Genomic DNA, 22,821 nt, shown 5'->3' with positions numbered 1-22,821 from the left:
TCTAGAGGAAGTGTAAATGGGATTAGCAGAATTATCAGCAGCTCTGTGTATGTGCTTGCCAAAGATACTTTCACATCTTGACAAAATTGTTACTCAGCACCAAGTGTTACATTTAGTAAAACAAAAACATATCTTCAATTGTGTAACATTTTTTCAGAAAACAAAAATACTTGCGCTGTGTTAAAGGGACCTCAAGCAAATAGATCAGGAACCCCCACAGTATAACAAATTGACAGTACAAGTAAATTGCTGCTTCATCTTGGAAGGAGTGTTTGGGGCCTAGGACAGGAGGAAGCAAATAGGTAAAAGGGCAGCTGTTGTATCTCCGATGCTCGCAAAGAAAGGTGTTGGGGGAAGGGGAGGGGGTGTTGGGCATGATTAAAGAGTGAGCCCAGATGTCAGGAAGGGAATGATCCCTTTGGAATGCTGAAAGGGGAGAGGAAGAGAGTCACAACAGCAGAGGAGGCCATTTGGCCAATTGAGTCTAAGCCAGATCTGTACAGCAATCCAGTTTGTCCCATTGCCCCACTGTATCCCCATAGATGTGTTCAGTGGGGACATCATGTGGAGGCTGGCAGGATGGAAGGAGAGGACAAGGGAACCCTATTTATGGGAATACATGGCTGTACAGGTGGCATTTCCTACTCTGACCTGAACTAAAAAATCATCAACTTTGCCTCTAACTTCCATGCTTCCCTCACCTTCACATGGTCCATCTCGGCTTCTTCCTTTCCTTGACTTCTGTATCTCCATTTCCCCAAATGGGCTACTGACCAATATGCACTATAATACCACTGCCTCCCACAGCTACCTTCACTATTCTTCCTCTTATCTCACTTCCCAAAAGGCCTCTATTCCATTATCCCACGTCTTTCTGCTTCTGTTGCATCTAAAACAAACAGGAGCAGCAGGAAACCCTTTGTGTCTGCTGACATTCAGGAAAATCTTAGCTGATCTAGTCATTGCATTGGCAGTCAAAGCAGCATTTGACTGAGTGTGGCATTAGGGGGCCTTAGCCAAATTGAAGTTAATGGGAATCAAGGAGAAAACTCTCCACTGGTTGGAGTCATATCCAGCATAAAGGAAGATGGTTGCAGTTGTTGGAGGCTAACCATCTCAGCCCAGGACATTGCTGCAGGAGTTCCTCACAGTAGTGTTCTAAGCCCAACCATCTTCAACTGCTTAAATGAGCTTCCCTCCATCATAAGGTCAGAAGTGGGGGATGTTCACTGATGATTGCTCGCAACTCCTCAGATATTGAAGCAGTCCGTATTCATATGCAGCAAGACCTGGACAACATTCAGGCTTGGGCTGGGAAGTGGCAAGTAACATTTGTGCTGCACAAGTGCCAGGCAATGACTATCTCCAATAAGAGAATCTAACCATCTCTCCTTGACATTCAATAGCATTACCATCACTGAATCCCACACTACCAACATGCTGGGGGTTAACATTAGCCAGAAACTGAACTGGACCAGTCATATAAGTACTATGGCTACAAGAGCAGGTCAGAGGCTAGAAATTCTGCAGCAAGTAATCCACCTCCTGACTCCCCTTCACACTGCTCCACATTATATTCCATTTGCCAGTGTTGCCCACTCACTTCACCTTCACATCCCTTTGCATCTTAATAGCTTACTTTCCCACTTAACTTTATAGTGAGCAAACTTGGATGCACTCTGTCCACCATCTACAAGGCACAAGCCAAGAATGTGATGGAATACTGTCCATTTACCTGGATGAGCACAGCTCCAGCACTCGCTCAACACCATCCAGGACAAAAAGAGCCCGCTTCATTGGCACCCCAATCACCACCTTAAACATTTACTCCCTCCACCACTGACGCACAGTGACAGCAGTGTGCATCATGTACAAGATGCACTGCAGCAACTCACCACACCTCCTTTGACAGCACCTTCCAAACCCACGACCTCTTACACCTAGGAGGACAGCAGATAGATGGGAATACCACCACCTATTAGCTCCCCTCCAAGCCACACACCATCTTGACTTGTAAATATACTGCCATTTCTTCACTGTCACTGGATCAAAATTCTGGAACTCCCAACAGCACTGTGGATGGACCCACACCAGATGGACTGCATCAGTTCAAGGTAGCTCACCACCACCTTCCCTAGGGCAGTTAGGGATGCGCAACAAATGCTGGCCTTGCCAGCAATGCCCACATCCCATGAAATTAAAAAAATCACCTCTCATTCTTCTAAACACCAGGGAATATAGTTTTAGTCTACGCAATTTCTCTTCAGGACAATCCCCGCATTCCAGGAACCATCCAGTGAACCACATTGCACTCCGTCTAAACAAGTATATCCTTCCTTAGGCAATGAGACCAAACTTGTACATAATACTCTTGGTGTGGTTTCACCAAGTCTCATACAATTGCAGTAAAACTTCTTTACTTATACTCCAATCCTTTTGTAATAGAGGCCAACATACCATCTGCTTTTCTAGTTGCTTGTTGTGCCTGCAAGTTAATGTGATTCATGTACAAGGACACTCGGCTCCCTCCGAATACTAACATATCAGTGTCTTGCCATTTATATTCCACTTTTCCCCCAATCAAAATGGATAACTTCACACTTCTCCACATTATATTCCATCTGCCATGTTGTTGCCCACTCACTTCACTTACATATAATCCCTTTGCATCCTCTTAATAGCTTACTTTCCCACCAAATTTGTAGTCAGCAAACTTGGATGCATTACACTGTCCCCTCATAGGTCATTGATATAGATTATAAATAGCTGAAGCCCAAGCACTGATCGTGCAGTTCCCAGTTACAGCCTGCCAACCCAAAAATGATTTATTTGTTCCGACTCTTTTCAGTCCATTAACCAATCTTTAATGCATACCAATATATTACCCTAAATCCCATAAACCCAATTTTGCAATAATCTCATGTGGCACCTTAAAAGCTTTTTGAAAATCCAAATACACTCTCTCTATTGGTTTCCCAAATCTCCTCTGCAGTTACAACCACAAAAAGCTCTAACAGATCTGTCAAACACCATTTCACTTTCATAATTCCATGTTCACTCCACACAATCTTCTGATTTTATCATGTTAGCAGATCCCTAATAATGGATTCCAGCATTTTCCCTACTACTGATGCAAGGTTAACTGGCCTATTAGTTCTGTTTCTCTCTCATCGCTTTCTTGATGGGTTATATTTGCTACCTAGGTAATTCTGAAAGATCAGAACCAATGCATCCACTATCTCTAGTCACCTCTTAAGTAGATCACCAGGTCCAGGTAATCTGTCAGCTGTTAGCCCCCTTAATTTCGCTATAACAACTTCTTTAATTCATATGAACATCTGCCATTCCCTCATTTCCCAATTATCCTTGTGTCAAAAGACAATGTTACTGCACTACATTGCCAGAATATCATGGTTTGGGTTGCATAGTAGATCAAAACATCCTAATGTCCAAATTTTATCTGAATAAAGCAAGTAGACTGTGCTAACCTACAGTTTATGCTATTTTTAAGAGCATGCAGCAATAAATGTTATGCTTTTACTAGACGTTGCATAACATCTTATCCATAAACACTGCAGTTTTTATAGTCACAGAAAATGATTAATAGAGAAAGCGCCAAATGACAAGTCTAGACCAGTGATCTGTACTCTGAATGTTCTCTTTGTAAAAGGAGACATTGCAATATGGATGAGCAGTCATCGAGCTAACATGTTCAATGAACACTACAGGATTTGAAGTTGAGGCAGATTACATACTGAAACTAGCTGAACTTCCAATTATGAATGCTGTTAAACTAAACATTACAATGTGTAGTGTAGAGAGCACATCCTAGGTCCTGTCGTACAAACTCCCCATTCAAACTCCTCCCTGAAAGAAAGAAATAAATTGTTTTGGTATCAGTGTAAAGTTAGTGAATTCCACTTCACATTACTGGGACAATGAATAATAAAAGCAAAATACCACAGATGCTGGAAATCTGAAATAAAAACAGAAAGTGCTGCAAATACTCAGGTCAGGCAGCATCTGTTCTGATGAAAGGTCACAGACCTGAAGTGTTAACTCTGCTTCTCTCTCCACAGATGCTACCTGACCTGAGTATTTCCAGCACTTTCTATTTTTATTACTGGAATAATGAACTTCATTAACCCGTTAGAAGCAACCACCATTTTTTGGAAGGGTAAGACAAGAGGGAAGTGAAGGAGAGTGGTTGAAATGTGACAATATAAAATTTATATTTAAAGCATTAAAACTCACTTTATGCAAAATGTTTTAGTTCAGCAAGGAAAGCAAAATAAAATTTATTTTGAAAAATATTGTTTCATCAATACATGCATTACAAGTTCAAAAATAAGTTTAAAATTCAGAAATGCCAGAACTCTGCCATACACTATTTGTTGCTTTCAAAGTTCAGTGTTTTCAAATCTCAATGCCAAGAATTCTTGCAGTGTTCAGCACGTCATCTCTCATCAGGTAACAGCCACACAGCCGACGGTAGCCAGTAAATGCATCACGGCCATGTAGGACTCTCCAATTGTCAACAAATAAAACCTGCAGTAGATACAAGCAGCGTTAAAATGTTACCATTTCAGCGCATGTAAACCAGGGTTTTGACTTTGCAGTATGGAGCAACTAATGTAAAAGAAACTTAACATTGTTCTTCCCATCCCAAAGATTTGTTTCCAAGGAGAGATGCAGAGAAGTGTTCAAAATCCAGAAACAGCTTTAGTATATAGCTCACAGATATTCTACATTTAATCAATTGCACATGTACAAGTTGACAGTACTTTGCCCCTCTTTCCCTCCTCAGATTGCAGTGAAAATGGAGGGCAGATACAATAACTTCCATATTCATCCACAAGTAGGTCAATCACAAACAGAATGAAATAAACAGCTGTTCAAGGGCAACACACCAGCACTTCAACAGCTCTACATCAATATTTAAACAAATACTACAGCAAAAGGGTTGAGTTTTTTTTTAAAAACAGTAAAACTGGAGTAAATGAATCTGCACATTTAGATGAAGTTTAACATGCTGAGTTTTTCTAAAAAGGCTAATAATGAATGCTATGCAAATACAGCCTTTAAACATGCACAAGAGAGCTGGATAAAAAATGCTTAACAAGGGCATAAGGAATAAAGTAGTTGTTTGCCACAAAGTACCCTATAATTAACTACAGTTCTGAGCCAGAGTATTCAAATAAACTAGTTTATGGAAAATAGTGAACTTTGAACTTAAATTTGCAATTAAAGCTGCAGTCAGTGTTCCATGTCAACATTTATCATAGATCAGGCATAAACTTTCTCTCAATGTCTTATCCAGAGTAAGAAGGGACATGCCCCTTTCATCTCAGCTAGAGATAAATGTATGGGTGTCAGATTAGACTAATGCCCAGGAGAATTTCCATTTCAGAAATCATGAACTACACAATTTTTGCATCTCCAACATAAATAACCCTGATCTGAATCCTGCAGAGTTAGTCATTTAAGGTTTAGAATTAATGGATAGTTATGCCATTCTAAATAAGTCTATTGAAAACATTTACATAAACACAATATTTTGATGGGGTGGAATTGTGTGTTACCTAAATGTATTAATCTACGACAGAATGCAGGACTATGTCAAAACTAAAGTTGTGAGATCACTAAAAACATCATGGATGAGTCATGCACTTGCTCTGGAGGAGGCAGTGGTGTAGTGGTATTGTCACTGGACTAGTAACCTAGAGACCAAGGTATTGCTCTGGGAATATGGGTTCAAATCCCACCATAGCAGAAGGTGGAATTTGAATTCAATTAATAAATCTGGAATTAAAAGCTAGTCTAATGATGGCCAAGAAACGATTGTCGATTGTTGTAAAAACCCATCTGGTTCACTAATGTCCTTTAGGGAAGGAAATCTGCTGTCCTAACCTGGTCTGGCCTACATGGGACTCCAGACCCACAGCAATGTGGTTGACTCTTACATGCCCTCTGAAATGGCCTAGCAAGCCACTCAGTGTCTAACCGCTACAAAGTCAATAAAAAGGAATGAAACTGGACGGGCCACCCGGCATCGACCTAGGCACCGGAAAAGACAACGGCAAACCCAGCCCTGTCGACCCTGCAAAGTCCTCCTTACTAACATCCAGGGGCTTGTGCCAAAGTTGGGAGAGCTGTCCCACAGACTAGTCAAGCAACAGCCTGACATAGTCATACTCACAGAATCATACCTTACAGACAATGTCCCAGACACTGCCTTCACCATCCCCGGGTATGTCCTGTCCCATCGGCAGGACAGACCCATCAGAGATGGTGTCACAGTGGTATACAGTAGGGAGGGAGTTGCCCTGGGAGTCCTCAATATCGACTCTGGACCCCATGAAGTCTCATGGCATCAGATCAAAACATGGACGAGGAAACCTCCTGCTGATTACCACCTACTGCCCTCCCTCAGCTGATGAGTCAGTACTCCTCCATGTTGAACAGCACTTGGAGGAAGCACGGAGGGAGGAGAGGGCACAAAATGTACTCTGGGTGGGGGACGTCAATGTCCATCACCAAGAGTGGCTCGGTAGCACCACTACTGACCGAGCTGGACATATCTGCTAGACTGGGTTGCGGCAGGTGGTGAGGGAACCAACAAGAGGGGAAAACATATTTGACCTCCTCCTCACCAATCTGCCTGCTGCAGATGCATCTGTCCATGATAGTATTGGTAGGAGTGCCCGCCGCACAGTCCTTGTGGAGACGAAGTCACGCCTTCACAGTGAGGATACCCTCCATCATGTTGTGTGGCACTACTACAGTGCTAAATGCGATAGATTTCGAACAGATCTAGCAATGCAAAACTGGGCATCCATGAGGCACTGTGGGCCATCAGCAGCACTGTACTCAACCACAATCTGTAACCTCATGACCCGGCACATCCCCACTCTACCATTACCATCAAGCCAGGAGACCAACCCTGTTTCAACAAAGAGTGCAGGAGGGCATGCCAGGAGCAGCACCAGGCAGACCTCAAAATGAGGTGTCAACCTGGTGAAGCTAGAACACAGGACTATCTGCATGCCAGACTGCATAAGCAGCATGTGATAGACAGAGCTAAGCAATCCCATAACCAACAGATCAGATCCAAGCTCTGCAGTCCTGCCACATCCAGCCGTGAATGGTGGTGGACAGTTAAACTAACTGGAGGAGGTGGTTCCACAAATATCCCCATCCTCAATGATGGGGGAAGCCCAGCACATCAGTGCGAAAGATAAGGCTGAAGCATTTGCAACAATCTTCAGCCAGAAGTGCAGAGTTGATGATCCATCTCGGCCTCCTCCTGAAGTCCCCAGCATCACAGATGCCAGACTTCAGCCAATTCGATTCACTCCGCATGATGTCAAGAAGCGACTGAAGGCACTGGACACTGCAAAAGCTATGGGCCCCGACAATATTCCGGCAATAGTATTGAAGACCTGTGCTCCAGAACTTGCCGCGCCCCTAGCCAAGCTGTTCCAGTACAACTACAACACTGGCATCTACCCTGCAATGTGGAAAATTGGCCAGATATGTCCTGTACACAAAAAGCAGGACGAGTCCAACCCGGCCAATTACCGCCCCATCAGCCTACTCTCTATCATCAGTACAGTGATGGAAGGTGTCATCAACAGTGCCATCAAGCAGCACTTGCTTAGCAATAACCTGCTCAGTGACGCTCAGTTTGGGTTCCGCCAGGGCCACTCAGCTCCTGACCTCATCACAGCCTTGGTTCAAACATGGATAAAACAGCTGAATTCAAGAGGTGAGGTGAGAGTGACTGCCCTGGTCATCAAGGCAGCATTTGATAAGAGTATGGCATCAAGGAGGCCTAGCAAAACTGAGGTCAATGGGAATCAGGGGGAAAACCCTCCACTGGCTGGAGTCATACCTAGCGCAAAGGAAGATGGTTGTTGTTGTTGGAGGTCAATTATCTGAGCTCCAGGACATCACTGCAGGAGTTCCTCAGGGTAGTACCTAGGCCCAACCATCTTCAGCTGCTTCATCAATGGCCTTCCTTCAATCATTAGGTCAGAAGTGGGGATGTTCGCTGATGATTGCACAATGTTCAACACCATTTGTGACACCTCAGATACTGAAGCAGTCCATGTAGAAATGCAGCAAGACCTGGACAATATCCAGGCTTGGGCTGATAAGTGGCAAGTAACATTCGTGCCACACAAGTGCCAGGCAATGACCATCTCCAACAAGAGAGAATCTAACCATCTCCCCATGACATTCAACAGCATTACCATTGCTGAATCCCCCACTATCAACATCCTAGGGGCTACCATTGACCAGAAACTGAACTGGAGTAGCCATATAAATACTGTGGCTACAAGAGCAGGTCAGAGGCTAGGAATCCTGAGGCGAGTAACTCACCTCCTGACTCCCCAAAGCCTGTCCACCATCTACAAGGCACAAGTCAGGAGTGTGATGGAATACTCTCCACTTGCCTGGATGGTGCAGCTCCAACAACACTCAAGAAGCTCGACACCATCCAGGACAAAGCAGCCCACTTGATTGGCACCCCATCTCCAAACATTCACTCCCTCCACAACCGACGCACAGTGGCAGCAGTGTGTACCGTCTACAAGATGCACCGCAGCAATGCACCGAGGCTCCTTAGACAGCACCTTCCAAATCCGCGACCTCTACCAACTAGAAGGACAAGGGCAGCAAATGCATGGGACCACCACCTGCAAGTTCCCCTCCAAGTCACACACAATCCTGACTTGGAACTATATCACCATTCCTTCACTGTCGCTGGGTCAAAATCCTGGAACTCCCTTCCTAACAGCACTGTGAGTATACCTACCCCAAATGGACTGCAGCAGTTCAAGAAGGCAGCTCACCACCACCTTCTCAAGGGCAATTAGGGATGGGCAATAAATGCTGGCCTGGCCAGTGACGCCCACATCCCATGAATGAATTTAAAAAAAAGATAGTAGGTAGGCTGGGCCATTATTACAAACTGCAATTCCAGGTGGTAAATGGATCTTGCAGACAAGCCAACTCACCCAGTCCTCTTGGGAACTGCCATATTTTAAAGTTGGGCATCCAAAAACAAAATTTGCTTTACAGTAACAGTTCTGTTGATTCAAGCAAGTGAATATATTGGTTCAATTGACAAGCAGTACCAGTATGCCATTTGCCTCCTTGTGTGCAACTGCAGTGTAGGCAAAGATTAAGAGCAGGAGAGGGATTTGTAACAATATTTAGAACCTACATAATTTGATACCCAAACTGTATCAACTGCTCTCTTACCTTTCCAGGTTTAAGTTTCACCCAGATTTCATTCTCTGGCTTCCTGAGTTCTGTTGTAAGGGCTCGGTGTGCAACATACCATTGGTGGACAACATCATGAGGCACTGTGCTGATTACTGTTCTGTCATAATTGTTATACCTATAGACAAAGCAATAGTCAGAAAGAAGCTGCTCATTGTTAGGAAACTTGGAGATTTGAAAAGTTGGGGCTCTGTTGGAACAAAAATTATGGGGCAATTTGATAAAAAGGTGGGACAGTAACCACTGGAAACAGTCTGTTTCTTTCTAAAGGGATCTAAAAAGGGACATGGATACAGGATTAATTGCAAGAGATCCAAAACTGAGCAGGAGAAACTTCTGGTTATTAAAACAGAGAAGGTTGTGAGGCTACATTACTGGAGCTAAATGTTGAATCCACAGACCATGTTAACATTTAAAGAATGTTCGATACCCGATTAAAGAAAAGACTGAAGTGATACAGGAGCAGGATGGACACATGGGATTAGGATTACTGCTCACGGAGGAATACCAGCACCACGGTTTTGGAAATGATGGCCTATTTCCATTTTGTAATTTCTGTAAAACTAAAAGCAGATTCTCTCAATCATCTTGTGGGAAAAACAGAGTGTAGCACTAAGTCACACTGTCCAAAATGTTTCATGGAAAAGGGGAGAAAACGGCCAGTTAAAAAGAGATAAAGAGAAAGACACTCAATCTTAAAACATTATTCTGAAATAATTTAATGTGAAGCTCAAACCAGAATACAGTTCATCCCAATCTCAACCATCTTTTAGATTAATTTACACCAATCCTTAAAGGTTAATGTATTCATCCAATTTAAGGGATAATACCATTGAATCACAAGTTCATACTTTATCTAGAGGAGTAAAAGACACTGAGAAAAAAGTTAGACACTTCCCCCTACTGGACAGCCACTGCCACCTGAAGTGTCTCCAGGTGGTTGTACATATGCTCCTTCAGTGGGAGGATGGAAAAATTAACATCTGTTGCTCGCTCTCACCTTATCATGAACAATTCATTACTCCATGGATATACATTCAGAACTGGTCCAATTCCAATCATGTGATTGTGGCATACTCCTACATTTTCTATGTATTCATGTTTTATTGGTACTTTAGCAAGTACTTCAAAGTTATGTGGATTTTCTTTTCGCACATTGTTTGCAGCATTAAATCCATCTTGCAATAGAGTTCTTCCACCAGTTCCGTCATGCCTCAGACAATGGAACAATTGAACTCTTAAAGAAAAAAAAAGGCAGAAGTCAGAAGGATGGATGACAAACAACATAACTACCAAAATTAATTTAGGGCTCAGATTATCTGTTACTGAATGATATGAACATCCCTTCATCTCTAGGAAGATTGCTGGAATATAATCCAGACTAATTAGACAGACAATTAGTCCTTAACCCAATACCTCAAACAATGGTGTATGTCAAATTAAATCAATGATTTAATTTGGATTCCAACTGGACCAGATCATTGAAAAAGTTCTTCGGATGCTTAAGCAGATTATATTTTCACATTAAGCAAGACAGGCAGTTGGAGCACTGGGCTGGAGGTCTGATTTTAATCAGGGCCAAATGCACAAAAATGTTTGGTTTTTCATTACTCTCAAGGAACACAGATTTCCCCCAATTCTTTCCTAAATGTGGCACTTCCATGATGGGCTCCAATTTCACAGGCACCAACTGACCTCCAGCACCTTGCCCAAGGCTACTATTTAATTATGAGTCAAGGTTCAGATGGTCATTCAACAATGAGGTATCATCCATAGGCAGAGTTCATTAGTGATTTAGAGTGTGAATTCTAGTCAATTTTTCCCCTTTCTACCCCTTTGAACTCCCAACCAAGATCAGTACCTCAGATAGGGTATCAAATCTGGAACATTCTTCTTCTGTCTCAGAGATGAAGAAAGATTACAACACTCTGTTAGAATCCAATATGGCATTTTAAAAGTTAGAGCTTGAAATTTCATGTCAATTTAATGACTATCCTACCCACCTTTTTTTTTAAAAAAAAAGGGAAACAGCTAGGTCGAGACAGACAATATTTAAGAACCAAGTGTTTTTGGTCTTTTCCTCCCTTAAAAGGAAGGAAAGGCATACAAGTGGACTGGTGAACCTTAACATTGGGGTCAACAGAAATACAGATCCACATCATCTGCCTTAAACTTTAGCTGGGGAATGGTAGGTGACAAGTGAGAAATGAAAAAAGTAATTCTTCAAAAAAAAAAAATGCACATACCCACAAGGTTCCTGAAAATATGTTGTGTCTATATGCCGATCCAGTGCCACTTTTGTGTAAGCAGTATCACCACGGGAGAAATCTGAAGTAAAATCCCACATTCGACCAAAAATCGACTCCCTGCAGCAAGAAAGATAATTAACAACCATGCCAAAATACAGTTGGTAGAAAATGTTTATAAGTTTGTAGCTGTCCAGTCCTAGGATTCAGTAATCTAAAGTGAACACAAGTTGCTCGCTTTTTGAAAATAATTCTATCATAAGCATGTTCTTTACTCAACAAGTTCTCTATTTAGAGATTGTGATGATATAGTTTTAAAAAAAAAGCAGCTGGTAGCATAATGCAAGGATTTGAGTGTCATGACTGTTGTTGCACAGACTAGATCTTTTAGCACCACTGTTTCTAATCAATACCTTCATTTAATTCAGATAATTCTTCAGTTTATGGTCTTGAAATCCAATATTAAACTTCAAAATGGAATTGTTTCTAGCAGGTTAATTTAAAACTGTTAATGCTAGAAACCAAGGTAATACCAAATCTCATCAGTGCTTAGAACAAGGTGGAGCCAGGGCTAGAGACCAATCATTAAGAAATGCATAACATGCAAAGGGTTGCTGATTCAAGGAGCTGCAAACAACGATTGAGCAGAACCCTTCAGTGAACCAATTTACAACCTCTGCCATGTGAAATATAGAAACCAATGAACTATGCTCCTGAAATGGAGCAAACAGTATCACCAGGAGACACCAGAGTACACCAAGTAGTAAGTGGCATAGGCAATAAAGACAGCATTGCACATAATGACATACCCATTGGTTCTGAACTTTTTGATTAGTCGCTTGGTTAAGGCAACACGCTTCTCAATTTTTTTTTTAAATAAAGGGTCAGTTAATGACCCAGGATAGAATTCCCATTACACACAATTTAGGTTCATTGACAGTCAACTTTAAAAAAGAAAATTCTGCAGTTTGTCTTGTAGTTGAAAATATAATTAATTGCACTCGTGATGTACATTTGTAAGTTTCTACAGATTTGTAGGTATTCTACTCAATGAAGGAACAGGTTAACTTGGTACATTCACAAATGTGTTCATAGTAAATATGTAAACTGAATGGTAAAGCTCTCTGGAAAGGCTGAATAGCAATAGTGAAAGCACCACATTGATCTCTGTACCGGATTATGTATAATCTAGTTTGAATTTTAAAAAGGTTAACATTAAAAAAACTATTCACCTCTAACCATTCCAGAGTTAAGCATCCAGACAACGTTTAGTTTTCCAGCAACATGCAGTTGTAGATGGTAACTTTTCCTCTATATTCTGACTGCTTGTTTTGGTCTACACTCCAAACAGTGATCAATCCTATCTGGTAAATCGAGAGATATATTCTTCCCAAATAAAACACTAACAGCATAATATGGCTATAGAGAAAGCAAATGGGGTTTCAGTTGCATAGCTTGGACCATTAAGTATAAAGACGACTATACTTAGGACTAGACGAAACTTTGGTACATTCACATTTGGGAAACAATGTCCAGTTCTGGTATGGAATTGCCGACATCCTTTAAAAGAAAACTTGCATTTCCCCAAGTGAAGATTTTGTGAACAGTAAATGTATAAAAATCAGTAATTAAATTGGATCTAAAGGGGTTTTAAAAAAAAAAACAAAAATATGGGACAGCCAAGACCCATTCTCTGCAATTCGTTTGCTTTGTGGGAACTCACGATATTTCAAATGTCCTGGATAACTACATGTGCAGGAATTGCCTCCAGTAGCTAAGGTCACAGAAGGGCATACATGAAGCTGAGAATTTCCTGGAGCACACATTCTAGGATGAGGTTAATTCAGAAAAGTTGAGGAAGATAGCAGGTGGCTATCCAGCAGGCAGCGCAGAAATCCTCCGTGTGTGCTGAATATCTGAGGGTGACAGTACCCAATCAGTGCAGTGTAGAACACATCCATGGCCCAGAGGGGCGAATGACTATACTGCAAAGTGTAGAAATGCAATGGTCATAGGGGATTCTATAGTCACAGGGGAAACACAGGCATTTATGCAACCAGCATTGAGAGTTTTGCTTTGTGTGTTACAGCAACAGCTTACATTTATGTAGAATCATACAATGATTACAGCACAGAAGGGGGCCATTTGGTCCATCGACTCCATGCCAGTTCTCTGCAACAGCAATTTAGTTAACTTCACTTCCCCACTTTTACCCCATAGCCCTGCAATTTTTCTTCCACGTACTATCTAATTCCATTTTGAAAGCCATGATTAAACCTGCCTCCAGCACCCTTTCAGGCAGTGCATTCCAGATTGGAACCACCTGCTGTGTAAAAGTAATCAAGCCGCAAGCAGATTTATAAACACTGGAACAAGACAGACTGAAAATATTGAATAGTGGATGCTTTGGACCCTTCAATGGACAGTCCTATTCAGTCATTTCTACAGCACACAACTTAACTCACCTAACCATCCTCCTGCACGCAGGAGCTAGGGTCAACATAATAAAACATCCCAAGGCACTTTCCAGGAACATTATCAAAGTATGACACCAAGCCACATTTAGGGATATTAGGTCAGATGACCAAAAGCTTGGTCAAAGAGGTAGGTTTTAAGGAGTGTCTTAAAAAGGAGGAAAAAGAGTTGAAGAGGTGGAATGACATAGGGAGGATATTCCAGAACTTGGGGCCTAGGCAACCACCAATGCTGGAGCAATTAAAGTCAGGGATGCGCAAGAGGAGCACAGATATCTTGGAGGGTTGTGGGGCTGGAAGAGACGACAGAGATAGGGAGGGACGAGGTCATGGAGGGATTTGAAAACAAGGATGAGAATTTTATAAATCAAGATGTTGCTTGACCGGGAGCTGATATGGGTCAGCAAGCACAGGAATTATAGGGGAAATGGGAACTGGTGCGAGTTAAGATAGGCAGTGTTTTGGATGACCCCAAGTTTACGGATAGTAGAATGTGAGAGACCAGCCAGAAGTTCATTGGAAAAGTCAAGTCGAGAGGGAGCGAAGACATGAATGAGGGTTTCAGCAAATAAGCTGAGGCATGGGCTAAGGTGGAAATAGGTAGTCTTAGGTGATGGCACAAATATGAGATTGGAAGCTCATCTCAAGGTCAAATGTGAAACCAAGGTTGTGAACAGACTGGCTTAATCTCAGACTGTTGCCAGAGATAGGAATGGAGTTGGTAGCTAGGGAATGGAGTTTGGAATGGGGACTGAAAACAATGACTTCTGTCTTTCCGATATTTAATTGGAGGAAATTTTTGCTCATCCAGTACTGGATGTCAGATAAGTAGTTGGATAATTTAGCAACAGTGGAGGAGTCGAGAGAAGTGGTGGTGAAGTACAGCAGAGTGTCATTAGCATACATGTGAAAATTAATGTCGTATTTTCGGATGATGTCACCGAGGGGCAGCACGCAGGCAAGAAATTGGAGGGGGCCAAGGATAGATCCTTGGGAGACACCAGAGTTAACAGTGTGGGAGCAAGAAGAGAATCCATTGCAAATGATTCTCTGGCTGCAATTAGACAAGAATGGAACCAGGTGACAGTCCCACACAGCTAGACGACATTGAAGAGGTGCTGGAGGAGGATGGTGTGGTCAGCTGTGCCAAAGCCTGTAGATAGGTCAGGAAGTGCAAGCAGGGATAGTTTACCTTTGTCACAATCACATAGGATAGCATGTCATTCAAAGAACAAAGAACAGTACATCACAGGAACAGGCCATTCGGCCCTCCAAGCCTGTACCATCTGGATGCCTGCCTAAACTAAAACCTTCTGCACTTCCGGGTACCGTATCCCTCTATTCCCATCCTATTCATGGTCTTCACCTGAACCAGAGGGGTACCAATATCCTGGGGGGGAGATTTGTTAGTGCTCTTCGGGGGGGTTTAAACTAAATCAGCAGGGGAATGGGAACCTAAATTGCAGTGCCAGTGTACAGGCTGTTGAGAGTAGTGAGGTAGGGGATAAGGTTACAGGGACGCAAGAGGGCACTGGCAAGCAAGAACTTGGTTTAAAGTTTGTCTACTTCAACGCCAGGAGCATCCGGAATAAGGTGGGTGAGCTTGCAGCATGGGTTGGTACCTGGGATCCTGATGTTGTGGCCATTTCGGAGACATGGGTAGAGCAGGGGCAGGAATGGATGTTGCAGGTTCCGGGATTTAGATGTTTCAGAAAGAACAGAGAAGAGGGTAAAAGAGGGGGGGGTGTGGCATTGTTAATCAAGGAAAGTATTACAGCGGCAGAAAGGACGTTTGAGGACTCGTCTACTGAGGTAGTCTGGGCCGAGGTTAGAAACAGGAGAGGAGAGGTCACCCTGTTGGGAGTTTTCTATAGACCTCCGAATAGTTCCAGAGATGTAGAGGAAAGGATAGCGAAGATGATTCTCGACAGGAGCGAGAGTAACAGGGTAGTGGTTATGGGGGACTTTAACTTTCCAAATATTGACTGGAAATACTATAGTTCGAGTACTTTAGATGGGTCTGTTTTTGTCCAGTGTGTGCAGGAGGGTTTTCTGACACAGTATGTGGACAGGCCAACCAGGGGCGATGCCACATTGGATTTGGTACTGGGTAATGAACCCGGCCAGGTGTTCGATTTAGATGTAGGTGAGCACTTTGGCGATAGTGATCACAATTCGGTTAGGTTTACCTTAGCGATGGGCAGGGACAGGTATATACCGCAGGGCAAGAATTATAGCTGGGGGAAAGGAAATTATGACGCGATTAGGCAAGATTTAGGATGTGTAGGATGGGGAAGGAAACTGCAGGGGATGGGCACAAACGAAATGTGGAGCTTATTCAAGGAGCAGCTAATGCGTGTCCTTGATAAGTATGTACCTGTCAGGCAGGGAGGAAGTTGTCGAGCAAGGGAGCCGTGGTTTACTCAAGAAGTTGAAGCGCTTGTCAAGAGGAAGAGGGCGGCTTATGTTAGGATGAGACGTGAAGGCTCAGTTAGGGCGCTTGAGAGTTACAAGCTAGCCAGGAAGGATCTAAAGGGAGGGCTAAGAAGAGCAAGGAGAGGACACGAGAAGTCATTGGCGGATAGGATCAAAGAAAACCCTAAGGCTTTCTATAGGTATATCAGGAATAAACGAATGATAAGAGTTAGAACAGGGCCAATCAAGGATAGTAGTGGGAAGTTGTGTGCGGAATCAGAGGAGATAGGGGAAGCGTTAAATGAATATTTTTCGTCAGTATTTACAGTAGAGAAAGAAAATGTTGCCGAGGAGATTACTGAGATACAGCCTACTAGGCTAGATGGGATTGAGATTCACAAGGAGGAGGTGTTAGCAATTTTGGAAAGAGTGAAAATAGATAAGTCCCCTGGGCCAGATGGGATTTATCCTAGGATTCTCTGGGAAGCCAGGGAGGAGATTGCAGAGCCGTTGTTGTTGATCTTCAAGTCGTCATTGTCGACAGGAGTAGTGCCGGAGGACTGGAGGATAGCAAATGTTGTCCCCTTGTTCAAGAAGGGGAGTAGAGACAGCCCTGGTAATTATAGACCTGTGAGCCTTACTTCGGTTGTGGGTAAAATGTTGGAAAAGGTTATAAGAGACAGGATTTATAATCATCTTGAAAAGAATAAGTTCATTTGCGATAGTCAGCACGGTTTTGTGAAAGGTAGGTCGTGCCTCACAAACCTTATTGAGTTTTTCGAGAAGGTGACCAAACAGGTGGATGAGGGTAAAGCCGTGGATGTGGTGTATATGGATTTCAGTAAGGCGTTTGATAAGGTTCCCCACGGTAGGCTATTGCAGAAAATACGCAAGTATGGGGTTGAAGGTGATTTAGAGCTTTGGATCAGAAATTGGCTAGCTGAAAGAAGACAGAGGGTGGTGGTTGATGGCAAATGTTCATCCTGGAGTTTAGTTACTAGTGGTGTACCGCAAGGTTCTGTTTTGGGGCCACTGCTGTTTGTCATTTTTATAAACGACCTGGATGAGGGTGTAGAAGGGTGGGTTAGTAAATTTGCGGATGACACGAAGGTCGGTGGAGTTGTGGATAGTGTCGAAGGGTGTTGTAGGGTACAGAGGGACATAGATAGGCTGCAGAGCTGGGCTGAGAGATGGCAAATGGAGTTTAATGCGGAGAAGTGTGAGGTGATTCACTTTGGAAGGAGTAACAGCAATGCAGAGTACTGGGCTAATGGGAAGATTCTTGGTAGTGTAGATGAGCAGAGAGATCTTGGTATCCAGGTACATAAATCCCTGAAAGTTGCTACCCAGGTTAATAGGGCTGTTAAGAAGGCATATGGTGTGTTAGCCTTTATTAGTAGGGGGATCGAGTTTCAGAGCCACGGGGTCATGATGCAGCTGTACAAAACTCTGGTGAGGCCGCACCTGGAGTATTGCGTGCAGTTCTGGTCACCGCATTATAGGAAGGATGTCGAAGCTTTGGAAAGGGTGCAGAGGAGATTTACTAGGATGTTGCCTGGTATGGAAGGAAGGTCTTACGAGGAAAGGCTGAGGGACTTGGGGTTGTTTTCGTTAGAGAGAAGGAGGAGGAGAGGTGACTTAATAGAGACATACAAGATAATCAGAGGGTTAGATAGGGTGGATAGTGAGAGTCTTTTTCCTCGGATGAGGATGGCAAACACGAGGGGACATAGCTTTAAGTTGAGGGGTGAAAGATATAGGACAGATGTCAGAGGTAGTTTCTTTACGCAGAGAGTAGTAGGGGCGTGGAACGCCCTGCCTGCAACAGTAGTAGACTCGCCAACTTTAAGGGCATTTAAGTGGTCATTGGATAGACATATGGATGTAAATGGAATAGTGTAGGTCAGATGATCGGCGCAACATCGAGGGCCGAAGGGCCTGTACTGCGCTGTAATATTCTAATTCTAATTCATGTATTTGTCAAGATGCCTCTTAAACGTCGCTATCGTACCTGCTTCCACCACCTCCCCCAGCAGCAAGTTCCAGGCACTCAGCACCCTCTGTGTAAAGAACTTGCCTCGCACATTCCCTCTAAACTTTGCCCCGCTCACCTTAAACCCATGTCCCCTAGTAACTGACTCTTCCACCCTGGGAAAATGCTTCTGACTATCCACTCTGTCCATGCCGCTCATAATTTTGTAAACCTCTATCATGTCACCCCTCCACCTCCGTCGTTCCAGTGAAAACAATCCGAGTTTATCCAACCTCTCCTCATAACTAATGCCCTCCAGACCAGGCAACATCCTGGTAAACCTCCACTGTACCCTCTCCAAAGCCTCCACGTCCTTCTGGTAGTGTAGCGACCAGAATTGCACGCAATATTCTAAGTGTGGCCTAACTAAAGTTCTGTACAGCTGCAACATGACTTGCCAATTTTTATACTCTGTGCCCTGACCGATGAAGGCAAGCATGCTGCAAGTATGCCTTCTTGACTACCTTATCCACCTGCGTTGCCACTTTGTAACCTGTGGACCTGTATGCCCAGATCTCTCTGCCTGTCAATACACCCAAGGGTTCTGCCATTTACTGTATACTTCCCACCTGCAATAGATTTTCCAAAATGCATTACCTCACATTTGTCCAGATTAAACTCCATCTGCCATTTCTCCACCCAAGTCTCCAACCGATCCATATCCTGCTGTATCCTCTGACAATCCTCATCATTATCCGCAAACCAACCTTTGTGTCGTCCGCAAACTTAATCAGACCAACTACATTTTCCTCCAAATCATTTATATATACTACAAACAGCAAAGGTCCCAGCACTGATCCCTGCGGAACACCACTAGTCACATCCCTCCATTCAGAAAAGCACCCTTCCACTGCTACCCTCTGTCTTTTATGACTGAGCCAGTTCTGTATCCATCTTGCCAGCTCCCCTCTGATCCCGTGTGACTTCACCTTTTGTACCAGTCTGCCATGAGGGACCTTGGTCAAAGGCTTTACTGAAGTCCATATAGATAACATCCACTGCCCTTCCTTCATCAATCATCTTCATCACTTCCTCAAAAAACTCAATCAAGTTAGTAAGACACGACCTCCCCTTCACAAAACCATGCTGCCTCTCGCTAATAAGTTCGTTTGTTTCCAAATGGCAGTAAATGCTGTCCCGAAGAATCCTCTCTAATAATTTCCCTACCACTGACGTAAAGCTCACCGGCCTATAATTTCCTGGATTATCTTTGCTACCCTTCTTAAACAAAGGAACAACATTGGTTATTCTCCAGTCCTCTGGGATCTCACCTGTAGCCAATGAGGTTGCAAAAATTTCTGTCAAGACCCCAGCAATTTCTTCCCTTGCCTCCCTTAGTATTCTGGGGTAGATCCCATCAGGCCCTGGGGACTTATCTACCTTAATGCTTTGCAAGACACCAAACACCTCCTCCTTTTTGATAATGAGATGACTGAGACTATCTGCACTCCCTTCCCTAGGCTCATCATCCACCACCAAGTCCTTCTCTTTGGTGAATACTGATGCAAAGTACTCATTTAGTACCTCACCCATTTCCTCTGGCTCCACACATAGATTCCCTTCTCTGTCCTTGAGCGGGCCAACCCTTTCCCTAGTTACCCTCTTGCTCTTTGTACATGTATAAAAAGCCTTGGGATTATCCTTAATCCTGTTTGCCAATGACTTTTCATGACCCCTTTTAGCCCTCCTGACTCCTTGCTTGTTCTTTTCTACTGTCTTTATATTCAAGGGATTAGTCTGTTGCTAGCCTTCCAGTCCTTATGAATGCTTCCCTTTTCTTTTTGACTAGGCTCACAATATCCTGCTTTATCCAAGTTTCCCGAAACTTACCAAACTTATCCTTCTTCCTCACAGGAACATGCTGGTCCTGGATTCTAATCAACTGACATTTGAAAGACTCCCACATGTGAGATGTTGATTTACCCTCAAACAGCCGTCCCCAGTCTAAATTCTTCAGTTCCTGCCTAATATTGTTATAATTAGCCTTCCCCCAATTTAGCACCTTCACCAGAGGACTACTCTTATCCTTATCCACAAGTACCTTAAAACTTATGGAATTATGGTCACTGTTCCCGAAATGCTCCCCTACTGAAACTTCAACCACCTGGCCAGGCTCATTCCCCAATACCAGGTCCAGTATGGCCCCATCCCTAGTTGGACTATCTACATATTGTTTCAAGAAGCCCTCCTGGATGCTTCTTACAAATTCTGCCCCATCTAAGCCCCTAGCACTAAGTGAGTCCCAGTCAATATAGGGGAAGTTAAGATCACCCACCACTACAATCCTGTTACCTTTACATCTTTCCAAAATCTGTCTACATATCTGCTCCTCTACCTCCCGCTGGCTGTTGGGAGGCCTGTAGAAAACCCCCAACATCGTGACTGCACCCTTCCTATTCCTGAGCTCCACCCATATTGCCTTGCTGCACAACCCCTCTGAGGTGTCCTCCCGCAGTACAGCTGTGATATTCTCCTGAACAAGTATGCAATTCCCCACCCCTTTTACATCCCCCTCTATCCCGCCTGAAGCTTCTAAATCCTGGAACATTTAGCTGCCAATCCTGTCCTTCCCTCAACCAAGTCTCTAATAGCAACATCATAGTTCCAAGTACTAATCCAAGCTCTAAGTTCATCTGCCTTTCCTGTTATACTTCTCGCATTGAAACAAATGCATTTCAAACTACCAGTCCCACTGTGCTCCACAACATCTCCCTGCCTGCTCTTCCTTAGTCTTACTGGCCTTATTTACTAGTTCCCCCTCATTTATTTCACTTGCTGTCCTACTGCATGAGATTAAGAGCTGCTGTTTCGCTACTGCGGCAGGGGCAGAAACCGGATTGGAGGGATTCAAACATGGAGTTCCAAGAAAGATGGGAATGGATTTGGAAGGCAATATGGATTTGAGGTAAGGGAGATAAGAGATGGGACAGTAGACTGTAAGGGTGGTAAGGCTAAACCAGTTGTCCTCGATATCCTTTCAAATCTGTGTCCCTTAGACCAAAGGTTTGGGGGGGGGGGGGGGGGGGGAGGGGGGAAAAAAGAGGGGGGAGTGATCTTTTTATTGGGGATGAGGGTCTCAAAAGGTAGAAGTGAGGGTGCAGTTGAGCAAGTCAGTAGCTGCAGAAATGTGGTGATGAACAGAGGGCCAAAGGTTAGGTAGCTGAGATTTTGGAAGTGCAGTTGTAAGTGAATTGGGGGGATAGCTTTTTCCCCAGTAACAGATACAGAATGAGGTAGGGTTGGGGCACGGATGGGGGATGTGGGTGGTGAGTGATTTAAGGAAGTGATCAGAGATGGCCTTATTTGTAATTCATATGATGGGACTAGCAAGACCATGCGAGATGGCAAGGCTGAGGGGGTGGGGAGTTTACATGCAGGGAGAGATTTAGTGACAATAAGAGGGCAGTGAACAGAGGATAAAGAACATGATGAGTTGACATGGAGATTGAAATTACCAAGGATGAGAAGTTGCCTGTTGCAGAAGCAGAAAGGAGAAAGCATGTCAAGGTATCTGGGTGATAAATTTTTCTTTATTGTACTTGGGAGGGCAGGACAGAACGATGATTTTGAAAGGAGAGAAGGTTGGAACAAGGTGGGATGCTTGAAGGAGCAAAAAGTGCTACAGGAGTCGGGGTCAGGCAAACGTGTGATCTGTTGGTAAACGGCACACTGCCACTGCAAGAGTGTTGGTGGGACAAGTGGAGGAAGATATAGCCAGGCAGGGAGGCTTCATTAAGTGGCAAGGTGTCATTCCCTCAGCCAGATTTCTGTTAAGGCCATGTTGTTGATGTAATCATCCACAGTAAACTCATGGATGACGAGGGCCTTGTTCACAAGTGAACAGACACTCAGGAGGGAGATGGACAGAGGGGTGGTAAGAGCTGATTTGCTGGCAGAGTCCACTGGCTCAGCAGTGGGAGGAGAGAGTTGGACAGGAAAAAGATTGGCAAGATTAGACTCCACCGGGCGGGAAGGTTGACGACAGAGTGGGAGGGGGCAATTGGGATTGTTGCTCATGAGGAGCCAGCACTGTGTGCCTCAATAAGCCTGTCAGAGGATGCCAAGAGAGGCACAGAAGCAAGTTGTAGGCTCATTTAATAGAGAGTCAAGCCTGTGACAATAGCAAGAGAGCAGGAAAGTCAAGGAGTACTAAAGGATTGTGGTATGGGAGGGCAGAAATGAAAAGGATGCATGACAATATGAGAGTCTAGGGAATGTAAAGAGAACAGTTACAGAGAAAAAGCAAAAGTGCAAATATACTGCTAGGCGTGGGTCCAGTGTTAGGGTAAATGGACATCAGAGGGTGCAGAACATTACGGGGGCAGGTCAAACAACCAGATGGCTCAGTCCATGTGCAAACCAA

The 22,821-nt window shown here is 43.7% G+C and overlaps 1 protein-coding gene across 7 annotated transcripts in view; it reads right to left on the bottom strand.

Annotated features, from left to right (window-relative positions):
* The window catches only part of tmlhe (trimethyllysine hydroxylase, epsilon), a 46,207-nt gene that overhangs the window by 3,232 nt on the left and 20,154 nt on the right, over positions 1-22,821 (bottom strand). For 5 of the 7 annotated variants that reach the window (XM_068047633.1, XM_068047639.1, XM_068047638.1 and 2 more), the window contains 4 exons: positions 11,538-11,657; positions 10,292-10,528; positions 9,271-9,409; positions 4,268-4,548 (listed from right to left, as the gene is read on the bottom strand). In XM_068047633.1, coding sequence (XP_067903734.1) covers positions 4,417-4,548; positions 9,271-9,409; positions 10,292-10,528; positions 11,538-11,657 — 628 coding nt within the window. In that variant the 3' untranslated portion in view covers positions 4,268-4,416. Of the gene's footprint in view, positions 1-3,707; positions 3,868-4,267; positions 4,549-9,270; positions 9,410-10,291; positions 10,529-11,537; positions 11,658-22,821 lie in introns of those variants that run through there. The other 2 variants (XM_068047634.1, XM_068047635.1) reach the window with 2 other exon arrangements.

This window comes from Heterodontus francisci, chromosome 15 (assembly GCF_036365525.1).
Source record: "Heterodontus francisci isolate sHetFra1 chromosome 15, sHetFra1.hap1, whole genome shotgun sequence".
NCBI classification, from domain to species: Eukaryota; Metazoa; Chordata; class Chondrichthyes; order Heterodontiformes; family Heterodontidae; genus Heterodontus; species Heterodontus francisci.
Note: the sequence above shows the minus strand (reverse complement) of the source record. Positions and strands in the feature narration are given on the sequence as shown.